General features: G+C 56.7%; 1 protein-coding gene across 1 annotated transcript; it reads right to left on the bottom strand.

Moving 5' to 3' along the window:
- Positions 1-3,287: 3,287 nt before the first annotated feature.
- On the bottom strand, positions 3,288-17,200 carry LOC107181109 (histo-blood group ABO system transferase 2-like). Its single transcript, XM_042963385.1, has 8 exons — positions 16,749-17,200; positions 11,242-11,311; positions 10,613-10,666; positions 9,739-10,152; positions 9,080-9,127; positions 7,544-7,579; positions 6,928-7,062; positions 3,288-4,643 (listed from the first exon to the last, which is right to left on the bottom strand). The coding sequence occupies exons 1-8, from the start codon at positions 16,864-16,866 to the stop codon at positions 3,956-3,958; spliced, it is 1,563 nt and encodes a 520-aa protein (XP_042819319.1). The 5' UTR covers positions 16,867-17,200; the 3' UTR covers positions 3,288-3,955.
- Between the last annotated feature and the right edge of the window lie 3,468 nt (positions 17,201-20,668).

Raw genomic sequence — 20,668 nt, forward strand, 5'->3', positions numbered from 1 at the left:
CAGAACCGGAACTCTATACCCGGTGGACAACTCCCGGTCTCCCTCTCCTGTCCAGCTCCCCAAAACCACCCTGCTGCTTCTGCTTCTGTGAGGCCGACCACTCTACATACCTCATTTCACAGAAGTGGAACCATGCAACGTTTGTGTTTTCGTGACTTGCTTAGTTCACTTCGCATCCTGTCCTCAAGGTTCACCCACATGGCAGGTGTCAGCAATTCCTTCCCGCTGAAGGCTGGGTGATGTAATGCACGTTCCTACCACATTTTGTTCATCCATCACCCACTGGTGGAGGTGGACACTGGGGGTGCTCCTGCCTCTTGGCTGCTGGGAATTGTGCTGCTGCAAACTTGGGTGTGCAAATAACTCTTCACAATCCTGCTTTCAATTCTTTGAATGTGTATCCAGAAGTGGAATGGCTGCATCATATGGCGGTTCCATTTTTAATGTTTGAGGAAACACCACGCTGCTTTCCAGAGCGGTGGCAGATTTTACTTTCCCACCAACAGGGCACGAGGGCTCTGATTTCTCCACATCCTCACCAATACTGGTTATTTTCTGGTTTTTCTCTTTGCTGTTTATAATAGTAGCCCCATCCTAGCCTGATCGGGTTTGGGGGGGAAGTAGACTCAAATTGTTAAAATCAGGAATGAACATGGAGACATCACTACCAACCTTACAGAAATAAAGAGGATTATAAGACGATACCACAAAGAGTTTTACACCAGCACATCAGACAACCTAGGTAAAACGGGTAAATTTCTGGGCGCCTGGATGGCTCATTCATTAAGACTGACTTCGGCTCAGGTCATGATCTCACAATTTGTGTGTTCAAGTCCCACATCAGGTGAGCTCAAGCCCCACTTCAGGTAAAACACAAGTTCCAGTGAGCCCCACTTGTCCATCTCTCTCTCTCTCTCTCTCTCTCTCTCTCTCTCTCTCTCTCTAAAAAAAAAAACAACAATGATAAATTCCTAGAAATAAAAACACTACCAAAAGCAACTCAAGAATAAATAATAAATCTGAATAGACCTATGAAAAGAGATTGAATCAGGAATCAAAACCCTCCGAACAAAGAAAATCTCAGTGCCAGGATTCACTGCTGGTTAATTCTACCAACCATCTGACAAAGAATTAATACGACTTGTCCCCAAATTCCTCAAAAAGAGAGGAGGGGACACTTCCTAATGCATTCACCATTGTTATTGTCTCCCTGGGGGATATTGTTCTCGTGGTTTCCTTTAGGTATTTGTGCATATTTGAAATAGTTGGTTTTAAGTAAGTCTAGAGAGTCTAATGCATGAGCTTCCTCAGGAACGGTTTCTGTCAATTGCTTTGTTTTCAATGGTCTACGGGGTCCATGTTCTTGTTTCTTTGCACACCTCAAAAGTGTTTTTTAGTTGGGGTGCCCGGGTGGCTCGGTTGGTTAAGCTTCTGACTTCAGCTCAGGTCATGATCTCATGATTTGTGAGTTTTGGCCCCGCATCAGGCTCTCTGCCGTCAGCACAGAGCCCACTTAGGATCCTCTGTCCCCCTCTCTCTCTGCCCCCCCCCCATTCATTCTTTCTCTCTCTCAAAATAAATAAATAAACTTTTTTAAAAAAGTGTTTTGGGGGAGGCACCTGGGTGGCTCAGTCGGTTAAGCGTCTGACTTCAGCTCAGGTCATGATCTCATGGTTTGTGGGTTCGGGCCCCACGTCGGGCTCTGTGCTGACAGCTGGAGCCTGGAGCCTGCTTCGGATTCTGTGTCTCCCTCTCTCTCTGCCTCTCCCTACTTGTGCTCTGTCTCTGTCTCTCTGTCTCTCAAATAAACATTAAAAAATTTTTAAATGTTTTTTTTGAAAATTGACATTTTGAACAGTATAATGTACAACTCAAATATCAGTCTTCCCCTCCAGGCTTTACTGGCACAGCTCGCAGTAGTTGCTACTGTAGTGACTTTTCTGAACTAATTTTGTAAAATCTGTATTCCTTGTCGTGTGTGGTCACTGAAGTGTCTGTTCCGTGAATGTAGTGCTCATTGGGCAGACATTTCCTTAAACACCCGGAACCACCGCCCCCCCCCCCCAAAAGAAGAAAACAACCTCCAGTCTTTACAGATGGGGAGGAGATGGTCTGCAAAGATCAGGATACACCTTCCACACCACCCAGGCTGTTTACAACTCTGCCTTGACCTTTACTTCCTAATTGCAGAGTCTGACAGTCACCAGAGGGGAGAGCCGGGGCCCTTCTCAGGTCTTTCCTGAACATGCACCCAGCCCTTGCACGCAAGCGTCCTAGAGGCTCAGGAATAATGGGCCAGGGGTTCTAGGTCCTTATTCCCTAAAGCTCCTCACCACTCAGCCTTTCTTCCAGTCGTTCTGCTCGGTTCAACCATTGCCTTAGGCAGCCAAGACTAACATATGCCTTGAAATGTTTTGAACATTTAGTGCCCTCCGGTAGCCACCTCACCACTGGGAGAGTTGGTGGCCAGCAAGAAGTCACAGATGACACCAAGGGTCTGGACCTGGTGTTTCTCTCCTGAGATGGGGACACCTGCGGAAGGAGCAGGTACCTGACACGGACGGGTGGGCAGGGGAGGCCCGAGGCCCCCACACCCCAGGGGTGTGTGTCTGGCATCTGGACCGAACAGTTCGGTTCAGATGGGGTGGGATCGGTGAGGCCCAAGGGACGGGGCCCTGGGGTCCTTCAGGCTGAGGAGGAAGATGAGGGGAGCACAGGGGACTGAGGAGGCTCAGGTTAGACAGGACAGAGCTGAGCAACTCCTCTGGGGGAGAAGTGGGTCAGGTCCAGGCTCACGGGGACAGACCTTGAGGCCACTGTGCTACGTGAAATAAGCCAGTCCCTAAAGGACCGATATTGGAGGACCCTGCTCATGACGGACCGAGAACAGTCAGATTCATAGGGGTGGGAGGAGCAGTGGGTGCCGGGCCTGGGGAGGGGGATGGGTGTGGGAGGGTTAGGGTCTAGTGGGCAGACACAGAGTTTGGGGTGACGAAAAAGTCGTGAAGATGGATGGAAGGGACAGTTGCAGAACAGTGAATGTACCTATTGCCACTGAATTGTACACCTGAACGTGGTTAACATTATCAAGGTTATAGGGGCGCCTGGGGGGCTCAGTCGGTTGAGCGTCCAACTTCGGCTCACGGTTCTTGGGTCCGAGCCCCGCGTCGGGCTCTGTGCTGACGGCTCGGAGCCTGGAGCCTGCTTCGGATGCTGTGTCTCCCTCTGTCTCTGCCCCTCCCCGCTAGCTCATGGTCTCTCTCTCTCAAAAATAAATAAACCTTAAACAAAATAAAAAAATAAATAGAAAAGCATCCGACATAAAATTGGAGCCGTTTACAGCGGCAAGTGACCCAGAAATTGTAACAGTTCGCCAACGTCACGGAGAAATAGCCGTGGCAACGCGGACCGCCCTGTCCTGGATGTGAGCAGGGAGACGCAAGGCGGAGACTGTAGCACTCAGGCCTGGCCGGGGCCTCGAGGAAGCGCACGAGGCAGGTTTCCGGGACAACCCGCAACTCCCGTCATCCGCCAGAAACATTTTAGTGGCAGTGACAGGGCAAGTGCAACAGCCACAACACGGCAGTGACTGAGGGAGGCCGGGGGGGGGGGGGGGGGCTGTCCTGCCCCAGCGGGAGGCGGGCTGTGCCCCGGGCTGCCGGGAAGCCAGGCGCCAGCCAAGGGGGTCCTGATCCGGCCTCAGCTTCACGTCCTGCCCGCATCCGCAAGCGACCTTTCAACTCCGACCAGGAACCCGAAGAGCAAGGGGTCTTGCTGGAGCCGCGCCCCCCGGCAGGCCCCCGGTCAGGCCTAACTGCGCCCGTGCCCGATGCGGGCGGCGCCGGGCCTCGGCGATGTCCCGCGACCGGACAGAAAAAGGGCGTGGCGACAGCCCATCTGCTCTGACGGCTGGGGTCAGGGTGGCACCCCTGACGGACACTAGGCCAGCCCGTCATCAGTCCCGGATGACCCGGTGACTCTTGGGCACGGTCACATACCTCAGCTTCTTCACGACGGCGGGCCAGCCCAGCAGTTGTTCATCCCACAGGTACTCGGGGGACAGCACCTTGGTGGGCTTGTGGTCCAGCAGGTACCTGTTCAGGTGGCTCTCGTCGTGCCACACCGCCTCGATGCCGTGGGCCCGGTCGACCACCATGGCCCGGTGACAGGCCGACGTGAGCCGCAGAACCTCGGCCACCGACCCCCCGAAAAAGCCTCCCGCGTAGTAAAAGTCGCCCTCGTCCCTGGGGATGTGCGCCTGGGACTGCGGCCGGCGCTCGTAGGTGAAGGCCTCGCGGGCCGCCCCGTAGAAGCCGGGGTGCAGGGTGCCGAAGAGCGGGGACAGGATCTCCACGCCCACGTGGTCACGGAACCTCATGTCCACGTCCACGCACACCAGATAGTCCACCTCGTGGAGGAAGCGCTGCCGGGAGAAGTTGCTGATCATCTCCACGCGGTGCATGGACACGTCCTGCCAGCGCGAGTAGCTCCGGACCTCCAGGACCACCACCTGCCTCCCTTGCCCGAGGGGCACGCGGGGCACATCCCCCGGCCGGTCGGTGAACTCGTAGTAGGTGACCCTGTGTCCCACCATGAAGTGCTTCTCCGCCGTCTGCAGGAACAGCTCCAGGAAGGCCACGTATCTGCAGGGACAGGGGACAGGGCGGGAGGAGGGTCGCTGCCAGAGGCTGGCGGCAGGAGCCCAAAGCCGGGGGCCGCGGGCCTGTGCGCCTTATCGAGGAGGCAGACCCTGGGTTGCTTAAGGAACGGCTGCTGTCCTGGCCTGTCCTGGGCGAGTCTGCCCGTGGCGCCTCCCTAACCTCTGCCCCGGGGGACGGGGGACCATCAGCGCCCCATCTTACAAAGGGGAGCGAGCCTGAGGTGGAGGACGCTGGAAACCCGTACAGCCACGGGTCAGCATGCTGGAGCCAGCAGCGCACCCCCGTGCCGAGCTCCCCTGGCAGACCCCCTCCACCCGCAGGACCCGCCCCTGGCAAATCCCCTGCAGGTTCCCACCTGCTGTGAGGGAGCCGAGACCCTTCGGGCACAGCTCTGGTCAACGTGCCCTCGCAGACTTTGTAGAACCTGCAGGGCCGGCCACCTGCCCCTCTTGGCTCAGTGCTCAGTCCCTGGCCCCCCAGGACCGTGTCTGCCCCTGCAGGGCCCTCCCTTGAAGGCTACTGGGCCCTCAGTCAACAGCGGGTATTCTGAGGAGGGGTCACCCCCCCCATCTCCCCCAGATCAGGACTCAGGCCCAGCATGTGGCCAGGGGAGGCGAAAGAGGGCCCCTGGAGGAAGAGGGGGCTTGCTCGGGCCCCAGCACTGAACCCGAGTGTGTGAGCTTCTGGGTCCAGGTCTGTATCTCCCCAACCCCAAGAGGTTGGAAGTCTTCTCCAACCGCCTCCCATGGCTGGTCCCTCTTCGAGGGGGCTCGCTGCTCCCCACCCTGCACACAGCAGCTCCCCCGTCATCGGGCAAGTGCGGTGAGCCTCTCGGTGACAGTTTTTTGAGCAGGCCCTGAGGCTACTTCCTGGTGCCTGCCCCAGAAACCCCTCCCACAGGGAAGGTGGGCACTCCGTTTCAATAGGGGACATGCACACACACACACACACCCCTGCCCAGCCACCAGTCAGGTCACCAGGGGCAACTCCAGACCCACCCGATGTGATCTTGAGTTCACAGCTCGACTCGAGGAGTCTGGTTTCCTCTGAGGACATGCCCACCACCTGCCCACCCCCTGGGGACTGCACTCGGAGCCCAGAGGGGACACACGGGGACAGCCAGCGCACGCGCAGCAGGCAGTGCTGCGTCAGAGCTATTGGCACTGGCCGAGGACCCTGGGCAGTGAAGCTTCTGGTTGGTGATTTCAGCCGCTTGTCTCCAGGGACTGGAGTAGGATCCTGAGGCGACCCTGTGCCCTTCTTACTCCCTGCACTTGGGGCCAAATGCCCCTCTCGAGTAAGACCTGGGAAAGGGGTTGCAAAGGCCTCAGGGCCATCCTCTGGGGTCTCGGGTGAGCTCTGCGGAGGGAGGAAGCCCCACCTGTCCACACGCAGGCCCAGCACCTACGAGCTTTCACTTCCCCCATGGCGATCCCGAGAGAGGATGCTGTCGTCAGCCCCACTTTCCAGAGGCTCAGAGAGACCACGCCACTTACCTGCGGCTGCCCAGCTCATTCAGCGGAAGTCACCTGTCCCTGGAGTCCCAGGGCCTCACTGCTCAGCTCCCTCACAGGAGCCTGGGGTCTGGCACCGAGTGCTGTGCCTGACCTGGCTGTCCCCCCTCCATGACCGTCACCCTATAAGGGAGCACACAGGAGCCCAGCTCCACAGGCACTGGCTTCCTACCCGTCCAAGGAAGCACACAGCCTCCTCCCTTCTGCTACTGTGGCCGGAGGAGGGCTCCTCTGCCGCCTGGATGTTGGGGTGCTCTGCTCCTTCCTTGACTCAGCAGGAGAACAACCGAGGATCACTGCTGGGTCTGGAGCTGCCTTCCTGGGTGACGTGCAGCCTTTGGACGGGGAGCCAGGTGGTGTCCACCCGGGAAGACTGCTGAACACGTGGACTTTCACATTAAACCCTAGGAGGACAGGCTGGGTCCCCACCCACCGTGTGCTGAACACACAGCCAGACCTGATGTCCTCGGTCTCTCCTGCATCCCAGTCCCCACCCTCTGTCATCTCATCTACTTACTTTTTTTTTTTTAATGTTTATTTATTTTTGAGACACAGAGAGAGACAGAGCATGAGCAGGGGAGGGGCAGAGAGAGAGACGGAGACACTGAATCCCAAGCAGGCTCCAGGCTCTGAACTGTCGGCACAGAGCCCGATGTGGTCGGGCTTGAACTCACGGACCGCGAGATCCTGACCTGAGCTGAAGTCGGACGCTGAACCGACTAGGCCACCCAGGCGCCCCGTCACCTACTTACTTTTTGATCGCAAACACCGTTAGTCCGATGGCGGTGTTCCGCAGCCGGAACTGCTCATTCAGGATGTCAATGTTGAAGGTCCCTTCCCAGACGGTGGGGGCCAGCCAAGGGGTGAGGACAAGGACATCTTTCCTACTGCAGCACAAGAGAGCCACCCGGTGTCAGTAGCCTGAGAGTGAACACACCGAGGGCCCTGGCGCATCACCACCCCCACCCGGGACCCCCACCCACCCAGCCTGCACCCCATCAGGGACCCACAGGGCTGACCCTCCTTCCAGAAGGCCCTCACATGTGCAAGAAACAAATGACATGGAAATCAAAACTCAGACTCGTGCAAATCCCTCGCAACCCTTAGCGAACCCTGGACCCTGCTGGACCTCAGCGTGGGAGCTGGGATTTGCCAGCGAGGGGCGGGGGCCGTCCTCCAGGAAGGAGGAGGCGCCCCTTGGGCATTCTTTGGTGGAGAGAGAAAGACGGAGAATAATTGGTGGGCTCCAAATTCAGACTCAGAAGCTGCCGAAGCAAGTTCCCGCCGAGTTTTCAGTGAAACCGCCTTGTAGTGTATATGGTGAATTTCGGGGCGGGGGGGGGGGGTGGGTTCAGCAAGTTTACTCACGAGGGTGTTAGCACCTTGGGCTGGGGGTAAACCATCCTGAAAAAAAACACGGCGCAATGGGAGTCTGCAGGAAGATGGCATGGACATCCCCAGTCAGTGGGGCTGGGAAGCTGCTGCAGGTGACTGAGCTTTTGAGTCCCCCCAGGAGGAGCTGCACCGGGCGCTTCCCGGACACAATCCCAGGGCCTGAAGGAGGGCGGAGCCTCTGTGGCTCGGCTCGAAACCGGGAGTGGAGACCTCGGGGTGCATTCCCTCCCTCATAACCTCAGGGAGAGATCTCACCGTGGCGGGAGGGGCTGGAAGTGGCCACTGTCCCAGGTATTTCACCCAAGCAAGTAGCTGGGTCAAGGGAACGGCAGTCAGACACACAGACGGTCTACCTGGACCTGACGCTGCCTCCCCGGCTGGGTGACGGAGCAGGTCTCCAAGCTCCCGGGGCCCAGGCTTCCTGTCTGCAGAGAGGGACACCCGTGCCCAGCCCCGACAGCGGCGTGCAGTCTGGGAAAACGTGTGCGCAGCGGTCCTGCCCCAGACTAAAGTGTCGTGGAGCCCGAGGAAAAATTAGCCAGTGGGCCGTCTGTCATTGTCAATAATGACTGCACTTTGCATTTCCTGGGTGGCATTTAAAAGCAGGGCGTCGGCTTTGAAAAGGCAGGAAAGTCTGCAACAAACCAGTCACAAAAGGGCGAACACGCTGTGACCCCACTTATAGAAGGGACCAGAGGAATCAAGTTCATGGAGACAGGAAGCTGAATGGGGCACCAGGGGCTGGCGGCAGGGGGGTGGGGGCAGAGTTTCAGTCTGGGAAGATGAGAAAGTTCTGGAGATGGACAGGGGTGATGGTTGCACAACACGGTGATACACCTAATGCCGCCTACAAATGGTCAAGAGGGTAAATTTCAGGGCATACATATTTGCACGGTTAAAAGTTTTTGGGGTTTTTTTTTTTTGGTTTTTTTTTTTTTTTTTTTTAAAGTTGGGCACGAGAGGGGCACCTGAGTGGCTCAGTCAGTTGAGCGTCCGACTTCGGCTCCAGTCATGATCTCACGGTTCGTGGGTTCGAGCCCAGCTTCGGGCTCTGTGCTGACGGCTCGGAGCCCGGAGCCTGGTTCAGATTCTGTCTCCCTCTCCCTGCCCCTCCCCTGCTTGTGCTCTCTTTAAAAAAATAAACATTAAAAGAAAAATTAAAACAAAAAAATCGTCAGACACCAGTCCACGAGACTGCCTGAGACCTTCCCAGTCTCATCCCCTCTAAAGACCCTCTTCCCAGGAACCCCTCTGAGCCCAGACAAAGCAGGCCAGTTGGTGACCCTCTTTAAGAGCCGAATTCCAGGAAGCTGGTCAAACCCAAACCTCCAGCTACCCCTGGATCTTTCCATGGCTTCAAGGGGAGGGCCAAGTCTGACCCAGGACTTGGGGAGGGGAGTGGTGCTCCCCATGTGAGGCGCAGGAGAGAGCCTATCCAGGCGCTCTCGCCTCTCCCCTGGGGCTGTGGAGCAGGTGAAGGGGGCAGAGGACCCAGGGAAGACGTCCTACCTGGACAGTGTCACTGCTTGCGGGCCATCCAGCTCTCCACCCACCTCGCTGCGGGATGAGAACACAGAGTGGGGGCTTTACCGGGAGAGTTCAGGGCTCAGGTTCATAGATGGTGGCTGGGGGCCCAGGAGAGGGGGACAGTGGTGGCCTAGGGTATGAAGAGGGCGTCCGTCTGAAAGTGGCCAGAACAGCCATCACTGTGGGCAGTGGGCCTGGCGCCGGCCCATGTCCCCCTGTGTCCCCAGACGTGACGTCAGACCCCACGGGGGCAGGTTTGGCCTCTGCTCAGCCACAGACCCCCCGCCTTCACCTCATGCTTCTGAGCGAAGGAGACTGAGCAGCTGGTGGTTTCAGACCATGTGGGCATCCCGAGTCCCCTCCCGTCAGGGGGTCCTTCCCCGGGCCCTGCACACAGTGGCCTTGGTCTCGAGGATCCGACAAATGCAGAACAGCCGTGCTGGGGCTGTGGGTCTTCTGAAGCCACGTGCTCAGGAGGAACAGTCTGACTGGGAGACACGGATCGGGGAACTTCCGAATGACCTGGGAAGGAACCCAGGCCGAGCCCTGGGTGCCGTCTCAGGCGGGAGCCAGCATCAACCCTGCAAATGTGAGGGGCCTTCAAGCTGCCCCTGTCCCAGCTACCGTCGGTCTACACTCACCTGACACACCTGGGCCCACACTGCCCAGCTGAGCCCAGTCGACCCCAGGATCTGGCGAGATGTGGGCTCAGTGGTTGTGATGGTCTCACACCACAAATTGGGTATTTTGTGGCCCAGTAGCAGATGGCTGCTACAAGGGGGAAAAGCCAGACGCACAGCAGGGGACAGACAGAAGAGCGGTCCGGGCAGACGACATAGCACGTGCAAAGCCTCAGAGTCACGACACGTGCCAGGCGACCACAGACCCCCGGGTGGACCGCAGAGGTGGGGTTCACGGTGGGAGAGGTGAGGCTGGAGAGGACGGGCAGGCAGGGAGCCAACCAGAGGGGCTCATGCATATGTTCCGGAAAGATCACTCTGGCTAACGGAGGAGAGTGGGTCCGTGCGCAGGAGGATGGGGAGATGGCACGGAGGCTGCCAGAAAGATGGGGGAGCCTCACCCAGAGCAGGACGGGGGGAGCAGAGAGAAGCGCGTGAACTGAGAGATACTGACCGGCAGTTCTGCTCTGAGTGGGGCGCGGGTGGGGGTGGGGGAGGGGCAAGGATGATGCCCAGGCTTCCACCTTGGGCTGGGTGGGGGGAAGTGAGGCCTTTCATCGAATCAGGGGCTTGAGAGCAGGAGCAGGGGGTCACTGTGGGGACACCCAAGTGTCCAACAGGTTGAAGCCAGACCCGGGGTGGGGTGGGTGTCAGTCCTGCCCAGGTGACCCACCAAGGCCACGGAAATGACCTGGCTGCTCTGGGCAGAGGGTGAGGCCCAGATCACGGGTGCATCAGCCTGGGGGGTGGGGGCAGCAGCCATCTCTGCCCCCCCCAGCACACAGCCAGTCCCCGCGGCTGTTGGGCAATGTGACCCTGCCTCCACTCCACTCACCTGGCCCCTACCTGCCTCCCCAGCCTCGAGTTCCTCAGGTTCAGGAAACCGGCCCTGTGGAAAGAGCCACCAGAGGCCCCTGTTGAGGAGGGTGCACCTGGGTTGGCTGTTCATCCATCCGCATGCAAAGCAGGAGCCTGCGCGGGAGCCCAGAGCCCCCTGGCACAGCTGCAGGGCTTGGGCGGGGCTGGGAGCAATTGTCACCCAAAGCACGGGTGACACCCAAGGGGGCGGCAGGAGGGCGGTCACTGAAGACAGTGCTTCTGCGTGAGCTCCCGCGGCAGCCAGAGAGGGTCCCCGTGCGCGGACAGCACAGCCCCCGGGAAAGCAGCCGCGGGCCTTTACTCCATAGTCCGGAGACCATCTCCATCCGGAAGCTAACACTCAGCTCCCCTGCGCCTTCCCCACTGCCCAGCCACTGCCCAGCCACCTGGCTCCTCGCTCAGGAGCTGGGGGAAGACAGCTCCCACACAAGGTGGGGTCCAACGGGAGGGTGTGTGTGGAGGGACAGCTCATCAGCCCTGCGGTGACCGCACTGGTGCTGGGGTGGGGAGCGGCCCGGCACCCTACAAGCAGCCGACCGCTGTTGTCGCTGCCTGGAGGGCCTGCACGGTGCACACGTTCCTTACCCCAAGAGGACCCAGACGAGTGTTATCAGGAGGGAGATCACAGTACAAAGTGAGCAGCATTGTGGTTTCCCTGGAAAACAGCAGTGGGACCCCGATCACCCCACTGTGCTCCTCCCAACCTGCCCACTTCTCCCCCCCCCAACCCCGTGTGATTCAGATCAGCTCCCATGGCGGCCGCCTCCCGCCAGCAGGTGGTTTGAGCGTTGTGACAGGCAGCGTCTGAAGGAGGCGCTCCAAGACCAGGTTCTCCTTTCTCACTCACAGACAGGGGGGTAGGAGGTCGGTTCTTTCCTCCCGGCACTCTGCCCAAGGGTCCCCTCCGATCCCCAGTTACACAGGCCTCCCTGTGGCCTCTTTCCACCGAGCACCCCCTCTCCTTGGAGGGAGGCTGACACGGCCACGCTGAAATGAGCACAGAGGACCATGCCGAAGATTCACGTACACCTGCAACGTAGCCCCAAAATAGGCGAGGCAAAAAGCGGACACAACTGAAGAAGAAATGGTCAACTCGACAATTAAGTGGGAGATTTCCAAGTCCTACTTTGCTGTCAGTGATGGATGGGATAACTGGAACATCGGCAGATACAGCTGAACACCGCACACCAGTGAGATCTGACCGATCACACCGCACAACGCTCAGCCGGGCAATAGCAAAACACATGCTCTCCTCTGCGTGCACGAAACCTCCTGCAAGAGACGCCATGTGCTGGGGTCTAAAACAAGTCACTGCAAATTTAAGAGGACCGCGGTCGTACAGAGCATGCACTCTGACCGCAGGGGAGTGAGATTCCGAGGGCAATGACCAAGGCACATCGGGAAGCCCCCAAATACGTGAAAAGGCAACAGCACGCATCTGAGTAACCCATGGGTCAAAGAGAAAAACTGAAGCATTTTCTGAGCCGAATGAGAAGGAAAGCAAAACATGCCAAACTTTACGGGATGCAGCCAAAGCTGTGTTTCGAGGGAAATGTATAGCTGTAAATGCCTAGGTAAGAAAAGAAAAAAACCTCAGGTCGGTACTGAAGTTCTCACTTTAAGAGAGGGCACCTGGGTGGCTCAGTCGGTTGAGCGTCCAACTTTGGCTCGGGCCATGATCTCACACTTTGTGGGCTCAAGCCCCACTTTGGGTGAGCCCCACTTCTCTCTCTCTCTCTCTGCCCCTTGTGGGATTCTCTCCCCCGCCCCAGCCCTTCCTCATTTGCACCCCCCCCCACAAAAAAAAAATGTCTGAAAAGAAAAGAAACTACAAGAAGAAAAAGAAGAACAAATTACACCCAAAGTGAGCAAAGGGAGGAAATAATAGAGATTAGGGTGGAAATCAATTAAATAGAAACCAGAAAGGGGAAAAAACAACGAAACCAAGCATTTCATTGGGGGTGGGGAGGAGACACAAATGACGATAAAATCAGGAACGGGAGAGGAGGCACCAAGGCCAGAGTACTACAGAGATTAAGATCTGAAGGGAACGCTACTGACAACTGTTTGCCAACAACTGAGATGGCCTGGATAAGATGCACACATCCCGAAAGGCACGAACTGGCAAACGTTAGAAGCAAACACAGGACTACATCTTTGCAGCACGGGTCAAGCAGAGATTTCTTACGTAGGACACCAAAAGCACAAACGATAAAAGAAAAAACGTGAGGTGGCTTCCCTAAAATTAACACTTGGGCATTCAAAAACACCCTTAAGAAAGTGAAGAGACAAGCCATAAACGAGGAAAAAATATTTGCAAACCACACATCTAATAAGGACCAGGCATCCCAAATTAAGGACCTCTTCATACACAACGAAGAGAACAAACACTCCAATTTCTGAAAAGGCAAGTATTTTTTACCGACTTTTCACCAAAGACATTTGAGTGGCTGATAAGTGCATGGAAAGGTGCTCCATCAACGTCATTAGTCATTAGGTGACGCACATCAATACCACTGGGAGACACCCCTTTCCACCGACAAGTGTGGCAAGAACAAGCGAGGATATGGAGAAACAGAAACCCTCGTACCCCGCTGATGGGGACGTAAAATGGCGGAACCACCTTGGAAGAGAGTTTGGTAGTTTCTTAAAACGTTGGACATACATTTACCATACGACCCGGCGATCCCTCCGCAAGGTAACCACCCGGGGGGGCAACGCAAACACAGGTCCACACAAAGATGTGAACGCGGTGCGCACTACAGTGTTGTCCACAAAACTACAAAGTGGTCTGTACCACTTTTCGCACCTTCACGGAATGTCCATCCACCGACAAGTGGGTACATCCATACACTGGAATGACTCAGCAAAAAATAAATAAATGATACACGCTCCGAGGTGGACGAGCCTTAAAACATTCATTCAAAGAGAAAAGGAGTCCGATGCAAGAGATCACAGGTTATTAGGATGTTATTAGGCTGTTTAAATTTTTTTTAACGTTTATTTATTTTTGAAGGAGAGAGAGAGAGAGAGAGTGTGAGTGGGGGAAGGGCAGAAAAGAGAGGGAGACACAGAATCGGAAGCAGGCTCCAGGCTCTGAGCTGTGAGCACAGAGCCCGACGTGGGGCTCGAACTCATGAGCTGTGAGATGGTGACCCGAGCCAAAGTCAGCCGCCCAACCGACTGAGCCACCCAGGCGCCCCTGTTAGGCTCTATTTATATGAAAATCCCATAAAAGGTAAGGCTATAGAAACAAAGTGGTTGCCTGAGGTGGGTGGGGCCACACTGGAACAGGGAGGGATTGCAAATGGACACCAGGAAATTCTGAGGAAAGTTCCAAAATCTATTACAAACTCTGTAAAGTGACTAAGCGAATGCTACGGTATATAAATGATACTTCGATAAAACCGTTAAAACGAAGAGCCATCAGGGGGGCCTGGGTGGTTCAGTCAGTTATTTGTCCGGCTTCGGCTCAGGCCATGAGTTCGAGCCCCACGTTGGGCTCTGTGCTGTCAGCACAGAACCTGTTTGGGAGTCTCTCTTGTGGTCGGGTCCCCTCCCTAAGGAAAGAAAAAAACCCTCAAGGCAACTGGCTCCACTTACAACGGGCTCCCTCACGACCTTTTAACATGAGACCACTTAATCAGACTGCGAGTTTGCGTGTTACCATATAGGAGAGACAAAGAGGTGAAAATATACATAAAAAACTACCTCCCGCGGCGGGAGGCTCAGTTCTTCCGGTAAGAACCCAACTGAGCGGTGCCTGCTCGAATAACATTGCTTCCTAGAAAGAAAAGCCTCGGGGTCACGACTCTCTGTGCGAGAATCTTGCTGCAATCTCTCCCTCCCTCTTTCTCTCTCAAAAATAAATAAACTTAAAACAATATTTTAAAATATTGGTTGAACGAATGAACAGGGAATCTAAGAATGGGGATTATTTGCCAGTTTTCTCGAAAGATCTGAACTCGGGCTTCAGGTTTGCATGGGGTCAGTTGTGGGCCCGACGTCCCTGCAGCCTCAGGGGTATGGAGACCGAGGGCAGAGTCCCTGGGCCTCAAGAGTCCCAGAGCAGGTAGAACCTCGGTCCCCGTGGCCTGAGGCCAACTAACACAGCACAGGACCTGGGGCCTGGGGGGCAGGAGAGCAGGGAGACCAGAGCAACTGTCCTGCAGGTGTCCCCATGGGTTAAGACTAAGCTGCACACCTTATGTGGGGTTTATTGCATAGATGCTGTTAAAATATTTTTACAGAAGGGGGCGCCTGGGTGGCTCAGTCAGTTAAGCAGCTGACTTCCGCTCAGGTCATGATCCCACGGTTTGTGGGTTCGAGCCCCGCATCAGACTCTGCGCTGACAGTGTGGAGCCAGCCTGCTTGGGATTCTATTTCTTCCTCTCTCTCTCTCTCTCTCTCTCTCTCTCTCTCTGCCCCTCGCACACACACACACACACACACACTCTCTCTCTCTCTCTCTCTCTGAAAATAAATAAACTTGAAAAAATAAAGAAAGAAAAAGGAAAATATTTCTCGAGGAGAAAGGGAGACGACAACAGGAGCACACGGAGGCTCAGGGAGGAGCGCAGGGAAGCATGAGCCGCAGGCGAGGAGCCCTGGATTCCAGACTCCATTGTGCCCCTTCCTGCCCTGTGACCCAGGACAGCGACCTCGATCTCCCTAAACCAGCCTTCCAGCCGGTAAAACGAGAACGGCCCTCACCACCCAGGCTTTCCCGGGCTTACAGTAAACACGAACAAACGGTGAGCGTGTCTGAGGGCAGTGAGACTGAGCACCGCACCCCCACGGAGCTTTCCAGAACCTCCGCTCGCCCCCAGCTCCGCGGCGGCGGTTCTCCAGCCGGGGCCCGCACCGCCCGCGGGCTCTCGCCTTCGGCTCCCGGTCCGCCCTCCGCTGCCCGCACCCCAGCCCCGGGCGCACTGCCGCCGGCCCGGCCCCGAGGGGCCCCGCGCGGCCCAGGCGTCCGCGGGGCCCCCGACCCCCGCAGGACCGGCACCGCGGACCTCGGGGGCGCCAGCCCGGCCCGCCGGCTCCCAGCACCAGGGCCCCAGGAGGCTCCTGACCTCTCGTCGCGGTCCGCGGCCCGGGGCGCCCACCTGCCCGGCCATCGGGGCGCGGTCCCTCCTGCCTCCGCCACTCACCGGCCTGCGTCCGCAGCAACCCTGCCATGGCTCCGTGTCCCACGGCCGCCTGCTCGCTTCCCCTCGGCTTCGCCAGGGCGCCCGCCCCTCCGGGACCTTCCGCCTACGGCTGCCCCGGGGCGGGGGGGGGGGGGGGGGGATGGAGCGTGCCCCGGGGGGGTTGGGGGTGGAGCGGCTCCCGCGGCCCGGACTCCCCCCACGCCCGACCACGCGAGTGACAGCGAGGCGCGGGAGCCGGGGAGAGGAAATCTCTGGGTCCCCGACGACCCCCGCCAGGCACCTGCGAGGTGGGTGCCGGCGGATCGCACCTGGCCCCGGCCCCGCCCCTGGGCTCGACCCCCTCCACTCCGGCCCCATCCCGCTCCGCCCCACCGTGCTCCTCAACCCCCCCCCGGCCCCGCCCCCGAGCTCGACCCCGGCCCCGCCCCCCTCCCCCCCCCCCCCCGCCTCCCCCGGGCAGGACCCCAAAGGCTAGCCCCAGCCTGGGTCCCCAGTCCTGCGCCCCATCGCCCTGACCCTGTCCCCAAGCTGAAGACCACTTCTCCTGGAGCAAGAAACCAACCCACCAGCCAACTTCAGGGTCGCTCTCTGTCCCACCACGTGGTCCACTGGGACTCTTAACCTGCCCAGTAGAAAATTTGCAACCACTCCCCACCACCCCACAAACACACCCCAGAAAAGGTCGGATCCTGTCAGCAGCCCCTTCACCCTGCGGGGAGCTTCTGGGTAACAAGGCCTCAGGTGGAGGGTATCCCAGCGCCCGTCCTCTCCATCCTGGTGATCTGCCCTACCTCCCGTGCCATCCTGTCATTAGTGCTCCCATGCCCCAGGGACCCTGCCGTGCTCATTCAACTGCACACAGCCTTCTCTTGCACTTTGCCAGGCATGGTGGCCAGTGCTTTCCCTGGATCCGCTCACCGATCTTCACCTGAACCTTACCTTTAAAAGGTAACCGAGGCACAGAGAAAGGAAGTGAGTTGCACAAAGTCTGAGGCCGAGGCAGGATTTGAAGCTGAGACATCCGATCCAGAGGCTGCCCGCTTAACTGCCCCATCATGACCCAGAACTAGCTGGAGCCCCAAACCTACCCTTGTCCCTAGAAAAAAGCCACTTACACCTTTCCTGCTGTCCTCAACCCCCAACTCTGCGTCCCAACTCTCTGAGCTGGTCCCTGGTGGGGCAGCTCCTGGTGCGAGGAGAACCAGGAAGCGCCTGAGGCTGGGCCCCACCTGCAAACTAACAAAGGCTAACAATGGAGCCTCCGCTGCGCCCTGGAAGACATGGGGTTTCCAGGTCGGAGACAAAAGACATCATCACTCACCGCGCCCACACGGCGGCGCCAGCCCCAACCCACTGTCAGAAAGCTACAAGTTCCCCAGGAGGTTTGTCTCCTCTTACCTGGTTCAGGAACTCCAGGAACCTAGTCTGACCAGTTCTGAGCATTAGCATGGGCTGGGAGGGATGTTTGCCCTGGGCATGAAAGTCTCATCTGTGCCTCTCTGCTGCCTGCATTCCGAGCCCTGCTGTGGGGAGTAGACCCCCCAGGAGTTTCTGTAGGAAGAAGGAGTGAATGAGCCCGGCGGTACACGACCGCCTTCCCCTCAGCACCTTTGAAGGAGCGAAGAGCCACTCACTGGACTGCAAACTTTCAACCAGCTGGGCTTCCAGAAGCAAAGGTGAAGGAAGCGGTTTACGCTGTCTTCTTCGCCATGTGTTCCACAATGTTCCCGGATGAGATCTAAAAGCGCGTGACGAGCAAATAGCCCCGTGGGTGCTCTAGACTAGATAGCATCTTGGAACCGCTCTCCACGTTCCCCTTGCCCCTAGGGTGAGGGAGACGGGCTCCCCCATCTGTGCTCTCCACCCCAGACCTCTTCCCGCACCCCACCCGACGCTTTCCATAAGTCCGGGCCCCTCCTCCTCCAATTAGCCGTCCCCTCTGCGTCTTCGACCTTGAAAGCACATACATCTTGGCCTCCCACCATCAGCCTCAGCCCAGCATCCTGGGGTGGTCCTGATTCATGGGCCTGCACAATTATTACTAGAGTCCCTTCTTACAAGCGTCCTGGTTTGGATGAGTAACCATGTGGCCACCTTCTGACCACACCCTTCTCCAGGTAGGGGATATTGTGCACTAACAGGGACAGCTCAGACACGACGTGAGAAAGACGGCGCTGCCCTGGGCCTGGCAGGAGCCGGCGCCGCTCTCTGGATGTCACTGTAACCCCACTTGGGGTTAATCTTTGGCCAGCAGATGACCGTGAAGGAGTGGCACATAACTAAACCTCTGCAACGGCCTTACCCTCATGCCCTTCAGCTACAAGTCAGGGCGGGCCAATACAAGACCAGCAGCCCTCAAGCTGTGGCTCCCTGGGGAAACTGGGACATCAAGAGGACTCCTCCAGGGCGGGACAGGTGTAAGGTCATCGGGAGGGCGCTGGGGCAAGCCGAAGCTCTGGACACCGTGGCCCAAGCCGTGGCCCGAGCAAAGGCAAGATGGGGAGACACAGCGACAGCAGCCTCGCTCACACGGCCCCCGCCTCGCGGAGGCAGTTGAAGAGCTCAGCCTGGACACGTCAAAGGGAATTAAAGGCATTCCACACCAGAGTGTCAGACGTGGACTTAAGATGAGTTCAGTTCACTAGACGGGTGTCTGGGTGGCTCAGTCAGTTAAGCGTCCGACGTCCCGACGTCGGCTCAGGTCATGATCTCGTGGTTCGTGGGCTCAAGCTCCACATCGGGCTCTGTGCTGACAGCTCAGAGCCTGGAGCCTGCTTCGGATTCTGTGTCTCCCTCTCTCTCTGCTCCTCCTGCACTCATGCTCTGTCTCTGTCTCTCTCTCTCTCAAAAATAAATAAACATTTAAATAAATAAATAAATGCAAAAAAGAAAAAAAGAAAAAGAAAAAGGGGCGCCTGGGTGGCTCGGTCGGTTAAGCGTCCGACTTCAGCTCAGGTCATGATCTCACGATCCGTGAGTTCGAGCCCCGCGTCAGGCTCTGTGCTGACAGCTCAGAGCCTGGAGCCTGTTTCGGATTCTGTGTCTCCCTCTCTCTCTGCCCCTCCCCTGTTCATGCTCTGTCTCTCTCTGTCTCAAAAAAAATAAATAAACGTAAAAAATAAATAAATAAATAAATAAATAAATAAATGCATACATACATAAATAATAACAAAAGAGTTCACAACAACGAGGGCTCAGAGATGAGATGCTAAAATACCCAAACGACACTGAAAGGTGGTCCCAGACCTGGAAACAAAGACCCCAAAGTCTCTTGCACAAGGAACACACCATGGGCAAATGCAGGGAACAGAAGAGCCGTGGGCTGGTGACTGACGCTGCAGAGGAAACAATCACAGTGGTCCTTTTCATCGGCACGTAATCTACATACAATAACATGCCAAATATGTTTGGCAAGTGCAATATGTTAGAAATAAGCCCACCAACTCAATCAAAGGAGGGACGTGGAGACTCAGAGTACAATGAAGACAGGCTTTCATCAACGTTCTTGCAAGAGCAGGTGTCTGATGGACAGACACACTCAGGGTGGTTACAGCAGGCAATTTATCCCCTAGCCTTCAAGTCCCTCCCCTGGTTCCTCATTGGCTGAGCACTACAGAGGTAAGTCCCTCCCCTGATCCCTCATTGGCTGAGCACTACAGAGGTTCCGGCCTTCCCCGGAAGTCGCCTATGCCCATGTAAGGCAAGAAGTAGTCCGACTGGAACAAGCCTACATTCCTGAGGTGACGCAGACTTTCAGTCCTTCCTTTGTTCTTTGGCGCACGCTCATTGCAAAGCCCACAAAAATAAGCCCTCCAATCGGAGAAGGGAAGAAGAACCGGGAAGCGAAGTGTCTACCGTTTGGGACTCCATGGGGCGGGGTGGGGGAGGGGTCATGTATATTTCCAATAGGTTGTAGACCTACTGTTAACTAGACAGCACAGCTTTTATTTGGTATTGCTCAGAATGAATCCTCTCCCTTACTTCTCACACAATACACCCTTAGTCACCTACAATAGCATCAAAAACATTTCTGTCATCTCAATCAAGTCCCTTTTCCAGACAACTGCCACCCCCTCCATCAGTGGCAAACACTTTCCGACATTAGTCACCATAGAGGGCTACTGCCCGTGCTTGGATGTTACACGGATAACATGGAACATGATACATGGAATCCGACAGTCCGTGTGCTCTTGTGTCTGGTGTCTGGCTCACGTGTTTACTGACCCTCCCCCGTTCACGCTCTGTCTCTCTCTGTCTCAAAAATAAACGTTAAAAAGAAATTTTTAAAACAAACACCTGAAGGCTCTGGAAAGTGACCGAAGGAAAAGGTTTGGAGGGGAGTCTTCACTTGGAAGGAGAGACGAACACTAGGAGAGACTCCTGTTGCCTGCAGCGGTTAGTCTGAGGTCAGGTGCCCATCAGCGACATGCAGCTAAAAGCCAGTAAAAAATCCCCATCCCGCTGGTTTGAAGAAGGAGGTGAGCCACAGCCACGGGGGGGAATACCAGGAGAGAGAGATCCAGAAACAACAAGTCCTAAATTCCTCGGGCTGACCTACCAACTACTCGTGGGGTGGGGGGTGGGGTGGACTCCCAAGCCACCAAGATGACCCTGAAAGAGCCACGGGGAACTTGGTCACGCCGCCCACCACAGACGGGATGGAGCTTGAGCCGGAGTCCAGCCAAGCTGTAGTAAAGCAGAAGAATTAACCTTTTCCTGAAGACTGTAACACAAACAAACAGCATTCACTTATCAGAAGCATGGAGGTCAGAAGACGGTGACCTGGCACCTGTAAAGGGCTGAAAGAGAAAAACCTGCCGACCCAGAATACTCTGTGTGGTACGGCACTGTCCTCAAAG

This window comes from Panthera tigris, chromosome D4, assembly GCF_018350195.1.
Source record: "Panthera tigris isolate Pti1 chromosome D4, P.tigris_Pti1_mat1.1, whole genome shotgun sequence".
NCBI classification, from domain to species: domain Eukaryota; kingdom Metazoa; phylum Chordata; class Mammalia; order Carnivora; family Felidae; genus Panthera; species Panthera tigris.